The sequence below is a fragment of the Orycteropus afer genome, unplaced genomic scaffold, assembly GCF_000298275.1.
Source record: "Orycteropus afer afer isolate SDZICR_OR568_19922 unplaced genomic scaffold, OryAfe1.0 scaffold00026, whole genome shotgun sequence".
NCBI lineage: Eukaryota > Metazoa > Chordata > Mammalia > Tubulidentata > Orycteropodidae > Orycteropus > Orycteropus afer.
The window spans coordinates 17,604,438-17,627,164 of NW_006921613.1; the positions used below are offsets into that span (position 1 = coordinate 17,604,438).

The window sequence follows — 22,727 nt, forward strand, 5'->3', positions numbered from 1 at the left end:
TTTTTTCTGTGTTTTCTTTGGTCTGTCTCTCAATCCTTTGAAGATATCTAAAGTTAATTCTTTTGAATTCCTTATCAGAGAGTTCCAATGCTGCTCCTTCCTCAGGGATGTGTTCTGGGTCTGTATCCTGCTCCCTTGTTTCTACCATTTTATCCTCCTTCTTTGTATGGACTGTAATGGTCTGTTGTCTCCGAGGCATCGTGGCATTGTTGTATTTAGATCTCTGTTGACTGTTTGTGAAGAGCAGCCAAGGTTGATTCTGGCTCTTCTTGGTGGTTTTTTATCTTTGGCCCATTAGTTAAGAAGGAGGTAGTGGCTTTCACTCAGTAAGTGAAGTTGCAGGAGGTATGGGTGTAATTGTGTCTTATGAGGACTGTTGCTGTCTCCCACTCAGTTAGACAAAAATTACAATTGAATAACCATCAAAAACTAAAAGCACATGGACAAAAAAGATACCATGTAATCACACAGGAACAGTAATCAAAAAAAGAAAAATGGGAAAAAGAAGAAGATAAAACAAGAAAACCTGCAATATCTGGGGATAGGGCACTGAAAGAAAAAAGAGGAGAATAATGAAAGAAAAGAAAATGTGAAAAATGCAAAAAGAAAAACAAGGAATGGGGTTAACCATGAGAAAAAAAGATGGGGAAAAAAGAACAACTTATATTAAAATAAATAATAAATAAATAAATAAATAAAATTTCTACCAGGAAGAAGGAAGAGAAAAAATGGTGAAAACTAGGACCTGGGAGGGGAAGATTAAGAATAGTAGTAAAAAGGACAAAAGTATTAGTAATAATCGTTGTTTTAAAACAGACAAATAGAAGCAAACTAATCACCAGAAAAAGAAAGCAAAAAAGAAAAAATTAAAATTAAAAAAAAGAGAAAAAAAAATTGGTGGAGGACAGGGCAGGGCACTCAGGCTCCATCTGAATATATAGACTGTGGTTGAGTTCCTGTGGGTCCAGAAGGTGGCTGGGAGTGGGGGATCGCTGCACCTCCATTCACCAAGCAGATGTGGGGTATAAGAGTAATAAGAGGAATGTCGCACCTTGTCAGTCTTGCAGGTCCAGAGTGCCCTGGGGGTTGGTGGCAAGCAGGATGTGTTCTTAAGCCCCAGGAATCTGTGAGAGTGCTGTCTCTTTAAATATCCAAAATAGTCAAGCCGTTTTTAAACCTTCAAAATGGCGGCATCCTCCCGACCAGCAAAAGTCCACAGCTCAGTCCACCTTTCTCGATTTATTCCCCATCCACCAGAGCACTCCTTCGTGCAGTCCTTGGCTAGTAGGGTGATTTTTGGGTTAATTCTTAGGTCCTACCACCACTCGGCACTCTCAAAGCTGTCTGTGCTGTGCTGTCAGGATCGCTCAGGATTGTCGCTAGACCGCAGCTCTGTCTATCTACTTTTTTGGTATTTTCATGTAAATTCTTCTGCTAGTTGGGGTTTAGTCCACTTCTGTATCTTTCCCTTCAACGCTCAGGGGTCCAGGATTATCTTCTGTGTCTGTGTCAGTTGGTTTCCCTTTTCTTTGTTGAAGAGGGTCTGTGCAGTCTTTCTGCCTAGTCCACCATCTTACCGGAACTCAGCAAATTCATTTTCCATAGAGCAGTTCATACACATTTTGTTTCATGACACTGACTGCAATTTCCCACAGTGTAACAGTTCTCTTCCCACTTCCTCCCCATAGTTATCTCTTCCCTGTATCCTTCTCTTCCATGCACTCTTGCTCCCCACCTCAAGCTATCTCCCTTTGTAAACACTACCCTTCTGTTCTCCCATGATTGACCACTCCAAGGAGTGTGTCTACCTGATGTAAATGTTCACCTCATATGCTTGTCTGTTGTTTGGCTGAAAGTCACAGGAGTTCAGTTCCAGACCTGAAGGGTCACTAGGGACCATAGTATCAGGGGTTTTACCAAGCTCTATCACACAGCAAACCTGGTCTTTTTTTTTTTTTTTTTTAATATAATTTTGGGTTTTGTTCCACATTGTTCTCCCACTCTATTCAGGATCTCCTGCACTGGCTCCCCTCTCAGTGGTTGACAGTAGTAGCTGGGCACCATCTAGTTCTTCTGGGCTGGCTCATGGTCATATAGGCTGAGGATAGTGTGGTCTACCAGTCCCTTGGACTAATAGTTTCCATGCATCTTTGGTTTTCTTCATTCTTTTTCACTCCAATGAGGAGAGACCCATCGTTTCATCTAGATGACTGCTTGCAAGCTTTTAAGACCCCAGTTGCTACTCACCAAAGTAGGATGTAGTATGTTATGCCAGTTGAGCTTGATCTCCCTTGCAACCATGGTCTTGAGCCCACAGGTCTGACTACTTGTTCCCTCAGGGTAGCTGGCTGTGGCCAAGAAGCCACCATAACCTTGTGTCTTGTCAGTTCTAGTATACAACCAGACATTCTTACAGCATATATAAATATATATGTAGAAACATCGTCTGCTAACCCTATATGTGGTTATTATATACTCCCCCCATCTAGATATACCTGATGATTCAGCCTGTCCATCCATCTATCCACCTGTAGATCAGTGCTTGCCATCACTGATAATGCAGTATTATATATACAAAAGGGTTCAACTTTGTTGTCTATATGTCCTGTGTACCTTTCTATGTCTTCCTCTACCTCAGTGCCACTGTGTTGATCACTCACATTTGATACATTACCCTTCCCTTCACTAAAATCAGTACTTGACTCTACATATCTAGCAGTGTTCCCTTCCCTCCACTGTCATCCTTGGTAACCAACAAAGAAAGTTTCCTTCCATATATAAACCTTTCTTTGATTGTTTTTAAAAGTTGTGAACTAATATAATATTTGGCCTTCTGTGATTGATTTATTTCACTCAACATAATGTCCTCTGAGTTCATCCACGGTCTGCAGTGTTTTGCAGATTCTACATTATTCTTTAGTGTTGCATAGTATTCCATTATGTGTATGTACAATAGTTTGGCTGTCCATTCTTCTGTTGATGGTCACTTAGGTTGTTTCCATCTCTTTGCTATTGTGAATAGTGCTGTGATGAACATGAGTGTGCATGTATCAGTTCTTGTCCTGGCTCTTACTCTAGGATATATACCTAGTAATCGGATTGGTGAATCAAATGGCATTTCTAATTAATTCCTGCTAATTTTTGAATGCCATTTGCTTGATGTATCTTTTCCTGACTTTTGATATGCAGTCTGTTTTTGCCTTTGTGTCTAAGATGAGTCTCTTGTCCATATTGGTGGGTCATGTTTTCTTATCTAGTCTGCAACTCTTAGGTCTCTGTTGCTACATTTAATCCATTTACATTTGGTGTTATTATAGACAAGTATGAATTTATTGCAAACATTTTGTTATTTTTTTTGTAGTGTTGCTGATTTCTTTGTTCTATATAATTTTCTGTGCTGAGCTCATTTTGTTCATTGCTGTTGTTTTGTTGTTGTTGTTTGCCATTGAGTCGACCTCAACTCATAGCGACCCCTCCTTGGGTTTCTGGGCAGTATCACTAAGGAAGTAGGATTGTCCAACCTTCCTTCCGAGGAGTGGCTGGTGGGTTTGAACCGCCAGCCTTCTGGTGAGCAGTCAAGTGCCTTAGGCACTATGCTACCAGAGCTCCTGTTGTTTTAGTATTTGCTAAATATCCATGCCTCTCCTCTTTTCTATTTTTTGGAGAAGGTTCATTTTCTTTTAGGTTATCCTGTGATTTATTGTTTTCTTCCTGAGTTTAGAGCAGTGTGTTCTCTCTTGCAGTAGTCTGGACTTCCTCTCTATTTGGAAGTTCTTTATGTACACTATTTATCTCCTTTTTGGTTTGTAGTCCTCACTTACCAATTTATATCTCTGGTTCCCTGTTTACAGTCTTGCAAGTTTATTTTACTTTGCATACTTTTTATATCTGAGTTGGTTTTGGGGTTATATCATTATGTGTGTTAATCATCGGTTGTTTGCTATTGTTAATTCTCTATCTGAAGGAATTCCTTTAGCATCTCTTGTAATGTTGGTCTGGTTTTAACAAATTCCCTTAACTTTTGTTTATCTGGGAATGTCCTAATTTTATCATCGTATTTGAGGGACAATTTTGGTGGGTATGTATTTCTTGATGGGCAATTTTTTTTTTTTTTTCAGGGTTTTATATATGTTATACCATTGCCTTCTTGCCTACATGGTTTCTGCTTAGAAATCAGAGCCTAGTCTTATTGGTTGTCTTTTGTTGGTGACTTCATTTTTTCCATGCTAAATTCAGGATTCTTTCTTTGTTTTTGGTTTTGGTAAGCTTGCTTATGATATGTCTTGGTGATTTTCTTTTGGTGTCCCTTGTGTTTTGGGTTCATTTAACTTCTTGAATGGATATCTTCTTGTCTTTTATCATATTAGGGAAGTTCTCTTCCAACAACTCTTCAACAAGGTTCTCTGTGGTTTTATTTGTGTTTTCCTGTTCTGGAATTCTGATCCCACATGAATTATTCCTCTTGATAGTATCTCACATAAATTTTAGGATTTCTTCATTTTGTTTTGATCTTTTTTTGATTGATCCTTTAACAAAGTAATATTGAGAGATTTGTCTTCAATCTCACTAACTCTCTCTTCCGTTGACTCAGTTTTACTCCCTTATCCTTTCAATGTGTTATTTATTTCTGAAATCTTTGCATTAGTAGAAATAGAATAGAATCTTAGATTCTATTTTCTGTTTTTGTATGGTTTCTAATTTTTCATTTATTTTGTTATTTGCTGTTGTTTTCCTAAGTTCTGTCTGTGTTTTCCTTAATTTTGTCAGAATTTTCCTTGATCTGTTTCTCATTCAGTTGAAGGCACCTAAATATAATTCTTTTGAATTTCTTGTCAGGGAGTTCCAATGCTGTTTATTCCTCAGGGAGGTTTTCTGGGTCTGTATTCTGGTCCCTTGTTTGTACTACTCTATCTTGCTTCTTTGTGTGAACTGGGATTGTCAGTTGTCTCTGAGACTTAGTGGTATTTTGTAATTATATTTAATTGGTGATTGTATGTTGGTGTCATTTGCCCAATTTTTTTTTCCACTTAATTAACTTTGATATGTCTGAGTGAGTGAGGCTTATGTGCTACTCTGCACGATAGTTTGGCAGCCATTAGGCACTCATCACCTTTCTCCTGGTGGGTATGATAGAGGTTGAGCATGTGTGCACAGATCTCTGTTAGCTGTTCACATAGAGCAGTTGAGGGCAAATTGGGCTGGCACTGTCCAGTATCTGCCATTGATCAGTTGTTGTTGAAGCCAGTGGTGGCACTTGCCCAGTGGATGGGGCTGTAGGAGGTGTAGGTATGGTTGGGTTGTGTGGTTGGGTCATGTGGATGCAGTTGCTATCTCTTTCCTGGTTGGACCAAGAAACAAAAAAACACATCACCACCAAAAAACAAAAACAAAAAATCCCGAGAAAACAAATAATACAAATGGCACATACAAACAGCAACAACTGCAAAAGGAAAAAGCAATAAAGGAAAACATTACTAGTGAAGGCAAAAAAGAAAAGGAAACAAAAGAAATACTATCATGGGAGGGACAGTAAGAAAAAGGAGCAAGAGAAAAAGAATAATAAAGAAAAAATGGGGAAAATGCAAAAAAAAAAAAAAAGAAAAACATGCATTGGGGAGAATGAAAAGAGAAAAAGAAGCAAACCATGAAAAGAAAAAGAAAAGAACCAGGGAAGGGAAATAGAAAAAACTAGAATGAAAAAGAGAAATAAAAAAGGAATATTTTGAAAACAAACAAATAGACAAAACCAGAAATAGGTGAGGCAGGGCACCCAGGCTGTGTTTCTGTTGGCTGAGTAGGCAACAGGGAGCAGGGTAACTTGTCCTGCTACTAGTTACTCCCTACTCAGAATAGAATTGGGGGCATGTCACCTGATCTCAGATGAGTTCCTGTAGTCCCAGATGTCTAGGGACAGAGCACTTGGACCTGGAAAAAGTTCCCGCCAGCTCACATGGCCATAGGAGCAAGGCACCTGGTTTCTGAAGGAATTCCTGCCTGTTCAGAATGCAGCTGGGGACAGGGAGTCGAAGAAATTCGTACCTTCTAGAAAGGCAGCTGGGCGCAGCACCCCTACTCCCAGAAAAAGTTCCTGCCTACCCACAAGGGCCCTTGGTGTAAGGCAACTGGTCCCAGCAAAAGTTCTTACCAGCCCAAAATGCTGCTGGGAACAGGGCAGCTGATCTCAGAGCTAGTTCTTGTCTACCTAGAAAGCAGCTGGGGACAGGGGATTTGATCTCAGATGAGTTCCTGCTGCTCTAGAAAGTGTCTAGGTGCAAGGCTCCTGGGCCCAGAAAAAGTTTCTGCTTATCCAGAAGACAATTGGGAGCTAGGTACCTGAATCCAGAAGGAGTTTCAGCCAGTGCAGGACATCTAGTCCTAGAGAGAATTCCTGCTTTCTCAGAACGTACCTGGAGCATAGTTTTCTTCCCAGAATAAAAGTTGTCATCCCAAATGCTGGCTGGGTGTAGGTTACCTAGTCTCAGAAAAAGTTCCTACTGGCCCACAATGTAGCTGGAAACAGGGCGCTTAGTGCTGGGACCAGTCCCTACCTGCCCAGAAGGCAGTTTGTTTCAGGGCTCCTGGACCTGGATGGAATTCCTGCCAGGTCAGTGGGTGGTGTGGATGATGGCTACAACTCTGTTCGCTGAGAGGGTATGGAGTACAAGGGGAACAGGGGGAATATCACACTTTTCTACTCATCAGCCACCAGTGTGGTTGCCTGTGCAGTCCTCAGGAAGCAGAGCTGATTCTAAGGTTGTTGCCTGGATCAGAATACCACTTGAATATTCAAAATGGCCACACCATCAGTCCAGCTGACAGCCCACTGCTCCATTTTATTCAGCTCCTTATTCACTGTTTTCATTAAGGTTCTTCTAATTGAAAAATAAAACAAAACAACAAACTATGATTCTGACTCATAGTGACCCCCAGTGGGTTTCTGAGGCTGTAAATCTTTATAGAAGTAGGTTGCCCCATCTTCCTTCTGTGGAACAGCTGGTGGACTTGAACCACTGACTTGCTGGTTAGTAGCCAAATGCCTTATCCACTATGCCACCAGAGCTCCTTTGAAATAAGTTTTTCATTTAAAAAAAAAAAAACACCTCATTGCTGTCAAGTCGATTCGACTCATAGCGACCCCTCCTTGGGTTTCTGAGGTGGTAACTCTGCAGAATTAGATTGCCCGGTCTTCCTTCCAAGGAGTGGCTGGCTGGTGGCTTTGAATCGCCAGCCTTCTGGTTAACAGTCAAATGCCTTAGGCACTACGCCTCCTTCCTTTCAAAGTTCAAGGTTCCAGGATTATCTTCTGTATCTGTGTCAATTGATTTCTCATTTCTTTGTTGTAGAGGGTCTGTGTAGCTTGTCTGCCTATTCTGCCATCTTGCTGGAAATCAAGAGTCAGATTTTTGCCAGCTCAGTTCCAGAGTATGGACTTACTTCATTTTCTTGTTATAGTTCATTGTCTGTTGTTGTTGTTGTTGTTATGTGCCGTCGAGTCGGCCCCGACTCATAGCAACCCCTCCTTGGGTTTCCGAGGCAGTATCACTATGGAAGTAGGATTGCCCAACCTTCCTTCCGAGGAGTGGCTGGTGGGTTTGAACCGCCAGCCGTCTGGTTAGCAGGCAAGTGTCTTAGCCACTATGCTACCAGAGCTCCCAGTTCATTGTCTAGGGCATCCAATAAGGAACCCTGGTGACACAACAGTTAAGCACTCAGTTAAGCAAAAGGTCAACAGTTTGAGCCCACCAGTGGCTGTGCAGGAAATCTGATGATCTGCTCCCATGAAAGATTATAGCCAAGGAAACCCTATGGAGCAGTTCTACTCTGCCATACAAAATCTCTATGAGTCATAATTGACTTGATGGCACACAACAAGTCCACCAGTACATTGTTGAATAGAAGAAAGAGAACAGATTATCTTTGCTTTGTTCCCAGTCCTAGGGTGAAAATAATCAGTGTATGATTGTATATATATTTTGTCCCAATCTTTAGCTCTCCTTTTCATCTTTTTATGTTCAATTTTATTCACTTTCGTAATTTACATACAGTGAAAGTCACTTTTTTTGTGCAATTAATTCAGTGAGTTTGGACAGTTACAAATAGTTTGTAACTACCACCACAATACAGATACTGTTTCATTGCCCTCAAAGATTCCATCATTTGTAGTCAGTCCCAACCCTCCACAGTCAATCCCTGGCAACCACTGCCCTGTTTTCCACGTATATAGTAGTTTTGCTTTTTTCCAGAATGTTATATAAATGGAAACATATAGTATATCTTTTGACTCTGACTTCTTGCAGAATAATGCATTTTGAGATAATCCGTGGTCATGGTTCACATATCGATAGTTCTTTGCTTTTATTTCTGAGTAGTACGATTTCCATAGTATAAGTAGCCCTGATGTGCATACAGTTCAGGGCTTAGTAGATAGGTTTGAACTCATCCAGTGGTTCCATGGGAGAAAGACCTGACGATCTAATTTCTAATTCCATAAAGGCTACAGCCAGTAAAACTATGGGGCAGTTCTGCTCTGTCATACGTGATCACTGTGGGTCAGAATCGACTCAGTGGCATCCAACAACAAAAAACATTTCATGATGTGTATGTATCTGGCTAATTATTTTACTAATTGAATCAAAGAACTATTGGATTCTTTCCAACTTTTGGCTATTGTGAATAAAGCTGCTATATAACGTTCACACACAGATTTTTGAGTGAATATTTAATTTCGGTGTAGATAACTAGATGTTTGATATCTGATCATATGGTAAGTGTGTACTCTTCTTTATAAGAAACTGTTAAGTGCTTTTCCAAAGTAGCTGTAGCATTTTGAATCCCCACCAGTGCTTGAGAGTTCTAGTTTCTCCATGTCCTCTTGCGGGACTTGATATTATCAGTTTTTTATTTTGGACAGTGTAATATGTTGTGTAGATGCTTCTCACTATCATCTTAATTTGAACTTCCCTTATGACTGCTGTTGAGTATGTTTTCATGTACTTATTTGCCATCTGTAACACTGCATTTTGAAGAGCAGAAGATTTTAGCTTTGATGAGGTCCAGTTTATCTACTTTTTTTTTCTCTTATGGTTAGTGCTTTTTGTGTTCTGAAAACTTTCTGAGAATGTTAACTTTGGTATTTCATTAACCTTATGGCTCTCTGAAGCAATTAAAATAAGAACAGGGGAATACTTTGTCTGTATAGCCTCTGAACTATAATAGAATCACCTTCTCATGGTATGAATTGGCAGTTTCAGAAGGAAGGGTAATTCTCATCCTTTATAACTGCTCTTCTTTTTTTCAGATATCAATGGTAGGTGGGCAAACCTATTCCCAAAAGTTATAATTTTTTAAATTAATCTAGCACTTTCTTTTTGTATTAATAAAGGGTAAGAATATTGTAAATTTCACCAGAATTATATAATTATGCCATTATATAATGTAAATAAAATACTTATGCCCCTAGACCTTTAAGAAGAAACTTATAACAAAGTTTAATTTTTGTCTTCTTTTCTTGCAGTGGTGGGATCAGCAAGTTGATTTTTATACTACTTTCTCGCATCATTTGGCACAATTAGTGCCAGAAATTTATTTTGCTGAAATGGACCCAGATTTGGAAAAGCAGGAGGAGAATGTACAAATGTCAATATTCACTCCACTGGAATGGTACTTATTTGGAGAAAATCCAGATATTTGCTTAGAGAAATTGAAGCACAGTGGAGCATTTCAACTCTGTGGGAAGGTTTTCAAAAGTGGAGAGACAACATATTCTTGTAGGTAAGAATTGGAACTTACAGGAATGGTTATAATTACATTTGTGGTACCTATTTCATGATGTACATTTCTTAGTTTACTATTGATAATCTATTTAATGTTACTAAATTAATTTCCTTTTATTAGGCACTTATATGTCTGTTTTAGCTAGAACAACCTGTTTTTGGATATATGACTTGGATTTGAGCAGTTCTTTTTTCTTCTTGTTCTCCACAAATATCTGTGATGTATTTTTTCCTTTTCTTATAATGTAGAAATCCTTTGGGCCAGGTGTCTTTCAGAATTTGAATTTTTCAGATTTTAGAAAGGTGCAGTGGTGCTTATAGTATGTATTATGTAACTTCCCTTGGCAGACTTAGGGGACACAGTAGTCAGTCTATGAATATTCACAGCAGGTAGTATAAATCTGTAGTCTTATGTCAGTTCAGGTTATTTTTTATCCCTGGATGAGATTTGGTGCCAAACCTACCATTGGAAAAAAAAAAAAAAAAAAAAAAAACCACCAACTTTTCCGTTTCCAGGGGTTTTCGGCTAAGGGATTGTGGCCCTGTAGAAGCACAGTAGGAATTTATTGTTGAATTGGAATTTAGCTGAATAAAGAGCACAAGTAGTACGGAAACTGGAAGTAGCTTTAGGCTTTTTTCCGGTGGGGAGAGCAGTTGCCTTAAACATCATGGTATAACCTTTTTACTCCCTGTAGCTGCCTGAACTTTTTTACTTATGGAACTTAGCAGTACTTTCAGTTTTTCCTCCTTTATTAGAGGTAGTTTATGTTAGGAGTGTGAATTTTTAGACTTTATAAATATGGAGAATTGTCTTCAGATATACTGTAATTCCCTATAATTCTAGGTTTGACTGGTTTATGTACAGTTAATAGTGGCACTTTGTGTACTATTTTGCTTTATAGCATAGTAAAGTTCATTTCTCTTCATAGATTTATTTAGCTGAAGCCCAATCAATTTCAACTAAAGTGTAATAGACATTTTTTGTAGACCGCATATCTCAAAATGTCATGGAGACATTTTTTATTGTCACGACTCAGGATTATGCTGGCATCTAGTAGATAGAGGCCAGGGACACTACTAAATATCCTGCATTGCATAAGACAGCCTGCTCTGCTCCTCACCCCCTGAACAATTAATCATGCAGTCCAAAATGGCAGTAGTGCTGAGAAATCTTGTGCTAAATTGATCATGTCTCACTGCTGTCAAGTCGATTTCGACTCATAGCCACCCTGCTGGGGTTTCCGAGGAGGTATCTCCACGGCAGTAGATTGCCCAGTCTGTTCTGACAATTGATCATGTAGATAATTCTTTTTCAGAAAATTACTAGTTAATGTTTATTTGCTATCAGCCTTTTAAAATTTATTTGTTTAGAGCATCCCAATTCATCTCTAAATTTGCTGTTTAAAAAAATCCTTTTTAAAAAAGGAACTCTTCTAAGGAACCATTTAAAAATTAATTCAGCACTTTGTACTGATTTTACATCTTTTTTTTTTTTTTTTTTTGTGATTTGGGTGAAAGTTTACAGAGCAAATTCACTTTCCATACAGCAGTTCACATATACTTTGTCTCATGACATTGACTACAATTTACCCCAGTGAAACAACTCCCCTCCCACTTCCTCCCGATAGTTACTTCTTCTCTGTGTCCATCCCTCCATGCACTCCTGGCCCCTGATAATTTACATCATTTTTAATGTTTCCCTGAAAATGTTGAATATTAGAGGAGAGATTAAGATGCATTGAATTATTTTCATTCATTCAACAAATATTGAGTACTAACTATATGCCAAGTGCTGTTCTAGGTGCTTGGAGCACATCAGTATGCAAAATGAATAAAAAAATCCCTACCCTTATGGTGCTTATATTCTAATGAATCTTATCTTTATTAAAGTCTCATTTACAAACAGTGGGTGTTGATTAAATATATTTAGAAATACGATCAAGTGAGATGATGGCAGACTTTTAAAAAGCTGATAGTTTTCCAGAAAACTAATTTCTAATTTTAATTTTATCATTTGAAACTAAATGAAACTTCAAAGTAATAAGAACGATGAAACAAAACTAAATATTTAAACTTAACATTTAAATATTCCAGCTGGAGGCTAAAACTATGCTTACAATGTTGTCTTTGTTCAAAACATTTTTGAAATTCAGTTTATATTCAGCTGTGCATCAACCAGGAAGATCATTCATATTATAGTCATACCTTAAGGATCAGTGGGAATCATCTAAATTTTGGAATCTCATGTTCAATCTTTTTCAGGGACTGTGCAATTGATCCAACGTGTGTACTTTGTATGGACTGCTTCCAGAATAGTGTTCATAAAAATCATCGTTACAAGGTATGAAAATAGATCCATAAAATCTCTGGATTATCAGAAGTCTGGTAATCACCTAGTCCAAATTCTTCACCAATATTCAAAATTCTGCTATAATAGCTCTGATGGTGAACTTTCAGTCTCCGGTAAACATATCCAGTGATAGGACATCCACTACTTTAAGAGCTCTTTACAATTTTTTCTTTTATTGTGAGATACATCATTTTTGTACAAAAGATTGTATAAAGCATATGACAAGTTTAAAGAATAGCTATTAGTGAACACCTGTAACTGCTCAGGTCATGAAATAGGACATTACCATTCCCTTAGAAGCTCCCCATTTGTCCCTTCTCTGGATCTGGTTACCTTGAGGTAACTTCTCCTGTGTTTTGTGGTAATGGTTTCCTTGGTTTCCCTAGATCATACTGGATAGGTTTAGCCAATATGAACTTTATATAAATTGAATCATGGAGACGTAGTGCCTAAGACATTTGACTGCTAACTAGAAGGCTGGCGGTTCAAACCTACCAGCCACTCCTTGGAAGGAAGATTGGGCAATCACTTCTGTAGAGATACCACCTTGAAAATCCAAAGAGGGATTGCTCTAAGTCAGGATCCACTTGACAGCAGTGAGTTTTTTGGTTTATACCTTCTTTCACTCAGCATTGTGTATATAGCTGTAGTTTGTCTGTTGGCCTTACAGTATTCAGTGAACCATATTGTCTTTATTTATTGTGCTGTAAATGGACATGTAGATTGTTTGCCACTTGGGGTTAGTGTGAATAGTCCTATTTGTATATGAATATTATTGTTTGTGTATCTTTGTACAGTGTTCAGGAGTTTCTCTGGGTTATATATCTAGAATAGAATTGCTCAGTTCTAGGGTATACGGATTTTTAATCATACTTGATAATGTGAAAATGTTAACCAAGTGATAATACCAATTTGTGGGTTCTCCAGTAGTATCAGAATTCCCATTGCTCCACATCCTTGAAAGATTTGCTATTGTTAATCTTATTAATTTTAGCCAATCTGGTAGATCTATAATAGTATCTCATTGTACTCTTAATTAATTTATTTATTTTTCACTTTTGTTGTGATGAAAGCATGCACAAGACATTCACCAACATAACAACTTCCACATTTACAGCTCAGAGACATTGATGACATTTTTCACATTGTGCTATTCTTTTGCAAAATATTTCACCACCTTTAGTGTAACTCAATGTCCTACAAATAAAAGCTTCCACTTTCCCCCTCCCTCCTGCCCCTGGTAACCAGTAATAATCTTATATATATATAGGACCATATCATCTGCAAATAGGGATAGTTTGACATCTTCCTACACACACACACACACATATATATATTTCTAACCTATGTAGGAATTTTCCCTCCCCTTTACTCCCCTCCCATTCCTGGTAACCAACAAAGAAAGTATCCTTCCATATATAAACCTTTCCTTGACTTTTAACAGTAGTGGACTAATAGAATATTTGTCCTTCTGTGATTGACTTACTTCACTCAGCTTAATGCCCTCTAGGTTGATCCACATTGTGTGGTGGTTTGCAGATTTTACATTATTCTTTAGTGTTGCATAGTATTCCATTGTGGTTATCCATTCCTGTGATGATGGACACTTAGGTTGTTTCCATCTCTTTGCTATTGCGAATAGTGCTGTGATGAACATGGGTGTGCATGTATCTATTTGTGTCCTGGCTCTCACTTCTTTTTTTTTTTAAACCTTTAAGACAACTTTATTATTATTTTTCTAATTTTATTTTATTTATTGTGATTTGGGTGAAGAGTTACAGAGCGAATTCACTTTCCATACAGCAGTTCACATATACTTTGTCTCATGTCATTGACCACAGTTTACAATGCAACAGCTCCCCTTCCTCTTCCTCCCCAGAGTTACCTCTTCCCAGTGACCATCCCTCCATACTCTCCTGCGCCCTGAGCTGTCTCCCTGTGCATAAGCAGCCCTTCCTTCTCCCATGATTGTTCTCTTCAGGGCGTGTGTCTACTTGAGGTAAATGTTTAACTCACATGCCTGTACATTGTTTGGCTGGAAACCACAGGTGTGGGTTCAATTCCAGACCTGAAGGGCAGCTAGGGGCCATAGTCTCAGTGGTTCCACCAGCCTCTATTGGACCAGCAAACCTGGTCCCCACCTTCTTTTTTCTTTTTTTTTCTCCAAATGATTTTGAGTTTTGTTCCACATTGTTCTCCCTCTCTATCCAGGATCTCCTACATCCCTTCCAAGTGGATGACAGTGGTAGCCGGGCACCATCTAGTTCTTCTGGTCTCATAGTTGTATAAGTTGTAGATCAGATGGTGTACAAGTCGCTAGGACTGATCATTTCCATTAATGTTGGTTTTCTTCTTTCTTCTTTGCTCTTGATGAGGAGAGACCCATCGTTGCATCTAGATGGCAGCTTGCTAGCTTTTAAGATCCCAGTCGCTACTCGCCAAAGTAGGAGGTGGAAAGTTTTGTATAGTATATTATCTGGCTCTCACTTCTTTAGGATATGCATCTAATAATGGGCTAGCTAGATCAAATGGTGTTTCTATTTCCAACTTTTTAAGGAGTTGCTATACCGATTTCTACAGTGTGAAATCATTTTACAGTCCCACCATAGTGTATGAGAGTCCCATTTATCTCCACATCCTTGCCAGCATTTGTTATTTTTTGTCTTGATGAACTTTGCTATTAGTGCTGGGGTGAGACAATATTTATTGTTGTTTTGATTTACATCTCTCTAATGACTAATGGTTGCAAACATTACCTGTGTGTTTGTTGGTACCTGAATATCTTCTTTGGTGAAGTGTTTCTTCAAGTCTTCTACCCATTTATTAATTGAGTTGTTTGTCTTTTTAATGTGGAGGTATTGGAGTTTTCTATGAATTGTAGAGATAAGTCTTTTGCCAGATATGTCATTGCCGAATATTTTTTCCCTATCTGTAGGTTCTCTTTTTACTCTTCTGGAGAATCTTTTGATGTACTTAAGAATTTAATTCTTAGAAGGTCCCAATCATCTAGTTTATCTTTTACAGTTGGTACAGTTTGGGTCATGCTTGATAGTCTACTTATGCCATAAATTAGAGCCCCTAAGTAGGAGCTCTGGTAGCATAGTGGCTAAAGCACTTGACTGCTAATCAGAAGGCTGGCGGTTCAAACCCACCAGCCACTCCTCAGAAGGAAGGTTGGGCAATCCTACTTCCATAGTGATACTGCCTCGGAAACCCAAGGAGGGGTTGCTATGAGTTGGGGCTGACTCGACAGCACATAACAACAACAACAACAACAAGTTTGCCTCTGCTTTTTCTTTGATGAACTTTATAGTTTTAGGTTTCACATTTAAGTCTTTGATCCATCTGGAGTTAGCTTTTTTGTATTGTGTGAGGTATGGCTCTTGTTTCATTTTTCTGCAAATGGATATCCAGTTTTGCCAGCACCATTTGTTAAAGACTATCTCTTTCCCATTTAATGGATTTTGTCCTTTTGTCAAAGATCAGCTGACCATAGGTAGATGGATCTATTTCTGGGTTCTCAATTGTATTCCACTGTCATAATGTCTGTTCTTGTACCAATACCAGGCAGTTTTGACTACTGTAGCTGCGTAGTAGGTTTTGACATCTGGAAGTGTGAGACCTCCTACTTTGTTACTCTTCTTCAGTAGTGCTCTGCTTATCTGATATCTCTTTCTTTTCCATATAGAATTAGTGATTGGTTTCTCCATCTCTTTAAAAAATGTTGATGGAATCTGGATCAGGATTGCATTGAATATATAGATTGCTTTGGGTAGTAATGACATTTTCAGTGTTCAATCTTCCTATCCATGAGGATGGTATATTCTTCCATTTATGTAAATAGCTTATAGTTTCTTAAAGTAGTGTTTGTAGTTTTCTTTGTGCAGGTCTTTTTGTTTCTGGTAAGATTTATTCCCAAGTACCTTATCTTTTTGGTAGCTATTGTAAATGGTATTCATTTCTTTATTTTCTTTTCAGCAATCTTTTTGCTGGTATAGAGGAATCCAACTGATTTTTGTTTGTTGATCTTGTATCCTGCCACTATGCTAAATCTTTTAGTAAGTTCCAGTAATTTTCTTGCTGAGTCTCTTGGGCTTTCTATATATAGGACCATATCTTCTGCAAATAGGGATAGTTTGACATCTTCCTTTACAATATGGATGCCTTTTATTTCCCTTTCTTGCCTTATTACCCTGGCTAGGACTTCCCGCACAATGCTGAATAGAAGTGGAGATAGAGGGCATCCTTGTCTGGTTCCTGTTTGCAAGGGGAATGGTTTCAGTCTCTCTCCATTGAGAATAATGTTGGCTGTTGGTTTTGCATATACACCCTTTATTCTGTTGAGGAATTTCCCTTCTATTCCTGTTTTTCTGAGAGTTTTTATCAGGAATGGGTGTTGGATTTTATCAGATGCCTTTTCTGCATCAATTGATATGATCATGTGATTCTTTTCCTTCATGTAATTTATGTGATGGATTGCTTTGATTACTTTTCTAATGTTGAACCTTCCTTACATATCTGGTATGAATCCTACTTGGTCATGATATATTATTTTTTTGATATATTGTTGGAGTCATTTGGCTAGGATTTTGTAGAAGATTTTTGCATCTATATTCATGAGGGATATTGACCTGTGGTTTTCCTTTTTCATGCTGTCTTTGCCTGGTTTTGGTATCAGGGTTATGCTTGTTTTATAAAATGAATTTGGGAGGAACTTGTCCTTTTCTATGTTCTGGAATAGTTTGAGTAGGATTTATGTCAATTCTTCTCTGAATGTTTGGTAGAATTCTCTAATGATACCATCTGGGCTGGGACTTTTTTTGGTTGGTATTTTTTTTATGACCTGTTCAATTTCTTCTTTTGTTAGGAGTCTGTTCAAATTTTCTTCTACCTCAGTCTGTGTTAGTTTAGGTAAGTAGAGTGTTTCTTCTGGGTTTTCAAATTTGGGTGTACACAGTTCTTCATAGTATAGTGATAACTATTCTTTTTATTTCTGTTGTGACCTCACCCATTTCATTTCTTGTTCATGTTATTTGCATCTTTTACTTTAATTTGCCAGTGGTTTGTCTATTTTATTAATCTTTTCAAAGAGCCAACTTCTAGTTTTGCTGATTTTTTTCTGTTGTCTTTCTTTTTTGTTCATTTCTGCTTGAATCTTCTTTTGTGACTATAGGCTCTTTTTTTGCTGCTCTTTTTCTAATTGTTGGAGATGTTGAGTTAAGGTGTTGATTTGTGCTTACTCTTCTTTTTTGATATGTGCATTTATTGTTATAAATTGGTCTCTCATCATTGCATTTGCTGTGTCCCAAAGATTTTGGTATGTTGTGTTTTCATTCTTACTTGATTAGAGGAATTTTTTAATTTCATTTTTTGTTTCTTCTATTACCCACTCATTTTTAAAGAGAGTATTATTCATTTTCCATATGTTTACTCTTTTTCTGTTGGTCTTCCTAGTGTTGATTTCTAATTCTATAGCATTGTGCTCTGAGAAGATGCTTTGCAGTATTTCAGTGTTTTAAAATTTATTGAGGCTTGCTTTGTGGCCTAACATATGGTCTAACCTAGAGAATGTTCCACGTGCACTGGAAAAGAGTGTATATTGTGCTATTGTTGTGTGAAGTGCTCTATAATATGTCTTTAAGGTCAAGTTGCTTGTGATTGTATTGTTAAGTTATTCTGCATCTTTGTTCAGTTTCTTTCAGTTGTTCTATCTTTTATTGAAAGTGGTGTACTAAGGTCTCCCACTACTATTGTAGAGTCATCTATTTGTCTTTTCAGTTCTGTTAAAGTCTGATTTATGTATTTGGGGTTCTTTCATTGGGTGTGTAAATACTTACTATCCTTTAATCATTTTATAATGTCCTTCCTTGTCTCTTATGATGGTATATGTCTTAAAGTCTATTTTATCAGAAATTAATATTGCCTCTCCTCTTTTTTGATTGTCATTTGCTTGATATATCTTTTCCCAGCATTTTTTAGTCTGTTTTTTTCTTTGTGTCTAAGGTGAATCTCTTGCAGGCAGCATATTGATGGGTCATGTATTTTTTATCTAGTCTGTAACTCTGTCTCTTGAGTGGTACCTTTAATCCATTTACATTCAGTGTAATTATCGACAAGTATGAATTTATTGATGTCACGTTATGTGGTTTTTTTTCTTGTGTTCCTGATTTCTTTGTTCTATATAATTTTCTGTGCTGAGCTTATTTTGTTTATGAATTTTGTTATCATTTCCTTCTTTGCTATTGTTTTAGTATTTGCTAAATATGTTCTCCTCTTTCGTATTTTGATGTGAAGATTTATCATCTTTTCTTTGAGGTTACACTGTTATTTATAGTTTTTGTCCTAAATTTAGAACAGTGTATTCTCTCTTGCATTTGTCTTGACTTCTTCACCATTTAGAAGTTCTGTACCTACACTGTTTATTCTTTTTGTTTTGTAGTTGTCCTCACCAATTGATGTCTCTGGTTCACTGTTTACAGTCTTGTAAGCTAATTTTACTTTGGATACTTCTATAACTCTGTTGGTTTCTGGGTTATGTTGTCATGTGTATTAATCATCAGTTGTTGTCTGCTATTGTAGGTTCTCTGTCTGAAGGACTTCCTTTAGCATCTCGTGTGAGGTTGATCTGGTTTTAATAAATTCCTTTACTTTCTGTTTTTTTTTTGGAAATTTCCTAATTTTACCATCATATATGTGGGAAGTTTTGTGGGGTATATAATTGTTCTGGTTACCTAGTGCCGCTCTGACAATATACCACAAATGGGATGGCTTTAACAAACAGGAGTTTATTCTTACAATCTGGAGGCTTTATGTCCAAGTTCACAGTGCCAGGCTCTAGGGGCTGGGTGAAAGCCCCTCAACCTTGGGGTCCAGCTCCACTTCCTGCTTCCAGCCCACTGGAGCTAGAGGTGTTTCTTCACTCAGACAGCTGCTGGCTGCTGAGGCTGAGAAGCCCCAAGGTTGACAAGTAAAAAGGCACAGTTCCAATGTTATCAAACCACACTTCAGGCCATTAAGTCCATTGTAAGTCCCAAGGTTGACAGAGCATGGCAGGCTGCTGAGCAATGACACGGCTGCATGCAGGGTCCAAGCATGCCATAGGCTAGAGACCATTCTCAAAGCTTCTCCTTATATACAGGAAGCAGACCACATACCCAAAGGCAGCTACTCAGCTGCTCCCAATAGATTCCACTATAGAGTTGAATACCAGTCTCATCATGAGGAATACTACATCCAGCTGCCCAGCCACTCAACCAGGCCTAGCCAAGTTGAAACACAAACATAACCATCACAATAATTTTTGGTTGGCAGTTTTTATCTTTTAGAGTTTTATATATATCATCCCATTGCCTTCTCGCCTGCATGGTTTCTGCTGAGAAATCAAAGCTTAGTCTTATTGGTTGCTCTTTGTAGGTAACTTTTCATATTTCTCATGCTGCTTTCAGGATTCTTTGTCTTTGGTTTTGGTGAATTTGATGTTGATATGTCTTAGTTATTTTCTTTTGGGATCTGTCTGGTTTGGGGTTCATTGAACTTCTTGAATGGATATATTCCTGTCTCCCATCATATCAGGGAAATACTCTTCCAATAAATCTTCAACAATTTTGTCTGTGGTTGTATTTGTCTCTTCCTGTTCTGGAATTCTGATTGTTGTTGCTGTTGTTATATGCCATTGAGTCGGACCTGACTCATAGTGACTCCTCCTTGGGTTTCCGAGGTGGTATCACTACGGAAGTAGATTGCCCTTCTTCCTTCCAAGGAGTGGCTGGTGGGTTTGAACTGCTAGCCTTCTCATTAGCAGTCAAGTGCCTTAGGCACTATGCTACCAGTATCCCATGTGAGTCTTAGGCTTTCTTCATTTTATTTGATCTTTTTGCTGATTGATCCCTTAGCAAAGTAGTATCAAGGTATTTGTCTTCAATCTCATTATTTCTGTCTTCCATTGATTCAATTCTACTCCTTTGCCCATTCAATGTGTTACCTATTTCTGAAATCTTAGTATTAATTTTCTGGATTTCTATTTGTTGTTTTTGTATCATTTATAATTTTTTGTTTATATGTTGAACAAACAATACACTTTGTTCTTATATTGTTTTCCTAAATTGTTCTGGAGTATTGTCTGTGTTTTCCTTAATTTTGTCAGTGTTTTCTTTGATCTTGTCAGGGTTTTCCTTGATCTGTCTCTCAATCCATTGAAGGTACCTAAGTATAATTCTTTATCAGGGAGTTCAAATGCTGCTTCTTCCTCAGGGATATTTTCTGGGATTATATCCTAGTCCCTTGATTTACTACTTTATCTTGCTTCTTTGTGTGTACTGGTGTACTGGGACGGTTAGTTGTCTTTTAGACATTGTGATGTTACTGTTTTTATGTTTAATTTGTGGTTGTATGTTGGTGTGATTCTCCCAAGGTCCCCCCCTCCTTATTTTGTTTTGATATATATGTGTAAGCAGGGTACTGTGCTCCTTGATTTTCTAGTTGGTAGCACTTAGGTACTCACCACCTGTCTCATGGTGGGTATGATAGAGAATGAGAGTATGTGCACAGATCTCTGTCAGCTGTTTATAAAGAGCAGTTGAGGGTGAGTTGAGCTGGTATCGGCCTCCATCTGTCGTTGGTCAGTTGGTGCAGAAGCAAGTGTTGGCCCTCACTCATTGGATGGGGCTGCAGGAGGTACAGGTATGATTGGGTTGTGTGGGAACCATTGCTGCTAAAACAAAAAAAAAGCCCACCAAAAAAAAAAAGAAAAAGAAAACGAGAACTAAAAACACAAACTACGTAAACAAACAGGAATAATTGCATTAAAAAAAAAAAAAAAAGATAAATCAGTAAATGAGAAGAAAAGAAAAATTTGAAAAATATATTAAGACAAAAGAAAAATAATGACAAAAAAAATCCAACAATTTCTGGGTAGCGGATTGATGAGAGAAAAAGCAAGAGTAAAAGAATAGGAAAGAAAAAAATGGGAAAACTGCAAAAGCAAAAACAAGGTATGGGATGACGAAAGGAAAGAACAAAGGGAACCAGGAAAAGCAAACAGAAAAAAACAAAAAAGAACCAGGGAAGGGAAAGAGAAATAAATAGAAAGAAAGGAGGAAGAAAAAATGAATAATTTAGAAATGAACACACAAAAACAAAAGTTGCAGGGGGAGGTAGGGCACCCAGACTCTGTCAGGGCATAGACTGGGATGGAATTTCTGCCTGTCAAGAAGGTGAGTGGAGGTGGGGGATGGCCACATCTTTGTTCACCGAGAGCAACAAGGGGACTATCACACCTTTCTAGTTGTCACCCTCCAGTGCAGTTGCATGTGCTGTCCACGGCAAGTGGAGTCTATTCTTAGGTTCCTGCCCAGGTCAGAACACCACTTGCATATATTCAATATGGCCTCATTGCTTGCAAATATTCGAAATGGCTACACCCTCAGGATAGCAGGTAGTCCACAGCTCTGTCTCCTTATTCACTATTTTCCTTTCTAGTTGTCAGCCACCAGTGCAGTCCTTGCCCATGCTGTCCTTGGTGAGCAGACCCATTCTTAGGTTACTTCCAGATCAGTATGGTGCTTGCAATTATTCAAAATGGCTGTGCGCTCAGGACAGTCAGCAATCTGTAGCTCTGTCTCCTTATTCACTGTTTTCATTCAGATTCTTCTAGTAGTTGGTATTTAATCCACTTTATTCTTCCCTTCAAAGCTCAGGGTTCCAGGATTGTCTTCAGTATCGGTTTCATTGGTTTCTCATTTCTTTGTTGCAGAGGGTCTGTGTGTCTTGTCTGCCTATTCTGCCATCTTTTCAGAAGTCTATTGTAGTCTTCTTAATTTATATTACTAATGAGGGTGAGGACTTTTTCCTATTCTGTTACATTTTTAGTAATTTTCTTAGTTTTGAGTTGAAATAGTAGTGCTCAAATATTATTCTCAAATAATGGTACTGGTTCTATACTCTGGAGTTATACAGACATAATTGATGTATCTCTTTGTAGATACAGCATGCCTAAAGTCCTGTGTAAATATAAATAACATATTGACATTAATAGATTATATCTTTGCAAAAACGACAAGGAGGCCACATGTTCTGACCTCCTCTAACCCTACAAGGGGAAGGCAGGATTACCAGCAGTAACCCAAGGCCTATTACTGCAAGGCCAGACATGCTGCCTCCCTCCAGCCCTTTCACCAACCGTTCCTCCCAAGGCACCCACCACCTCTCTCCTGGGTTCGATAATTCACTGCAGTGGCCACACAGAACTCACAGATTACAGGGTTTATTAGGGAAGCACCAGGCTACAACTCAAGTTCAGGAAGAACGCTCAGTCTCTCTCCCAGCCCACCATCCCTCAGCCAAGAGTCTCTCACAGTCTCTTTCCCAGCAGTGCTGGTCCCTCGGTGTCTCACTCAGCAATGCGTGTCTCTCGCGTCTCTTTCCCAGCAGCACGTGTCTCTTTCAGGGGTGCGTGTCTCTTTCAGCAGCATATCTTCCTCCACCAGCAGTCAGAGAGAGTTCTGCCTCCAGGAGGCCTCCTTTTGAGCCCGGAAGGGTGGTCAAACTAGCCAATCACAGTATCAGAACTCTAAGCATGTGTGAGAGAGTGGGAACCTCTCAGAACA

The 22,727-nt window shown here is 38.4% G+C and overlaps 1 protein-coding gene across 1 annotated transcript in view; it reads left to right on the forward strand.

Moving 5' to 3' along the window:
* UBR1 (ubiquitin protein ligase E3 component n-recognin 1) overlaps positions 1–22,727 on the forward strand; it is a 224,454-nt gene that overhangs the window by 37,684 nt on the left and 164,043 nt on the right. Inside the window, exons 2-3 of the mRNA XM_007935324.1 lie at positions 9,515–9,771; positions 12,036–12,114. Of these exons, the coding sequence (XP_007933515.1) occupies positions 9,515–9,771; positions 12,036–12,114 (336 nt within the window). The remainder of the gene's footprint in view (positions 1–9,514; positions 9,772–12,035; positions 12,115–22,727) is intronic.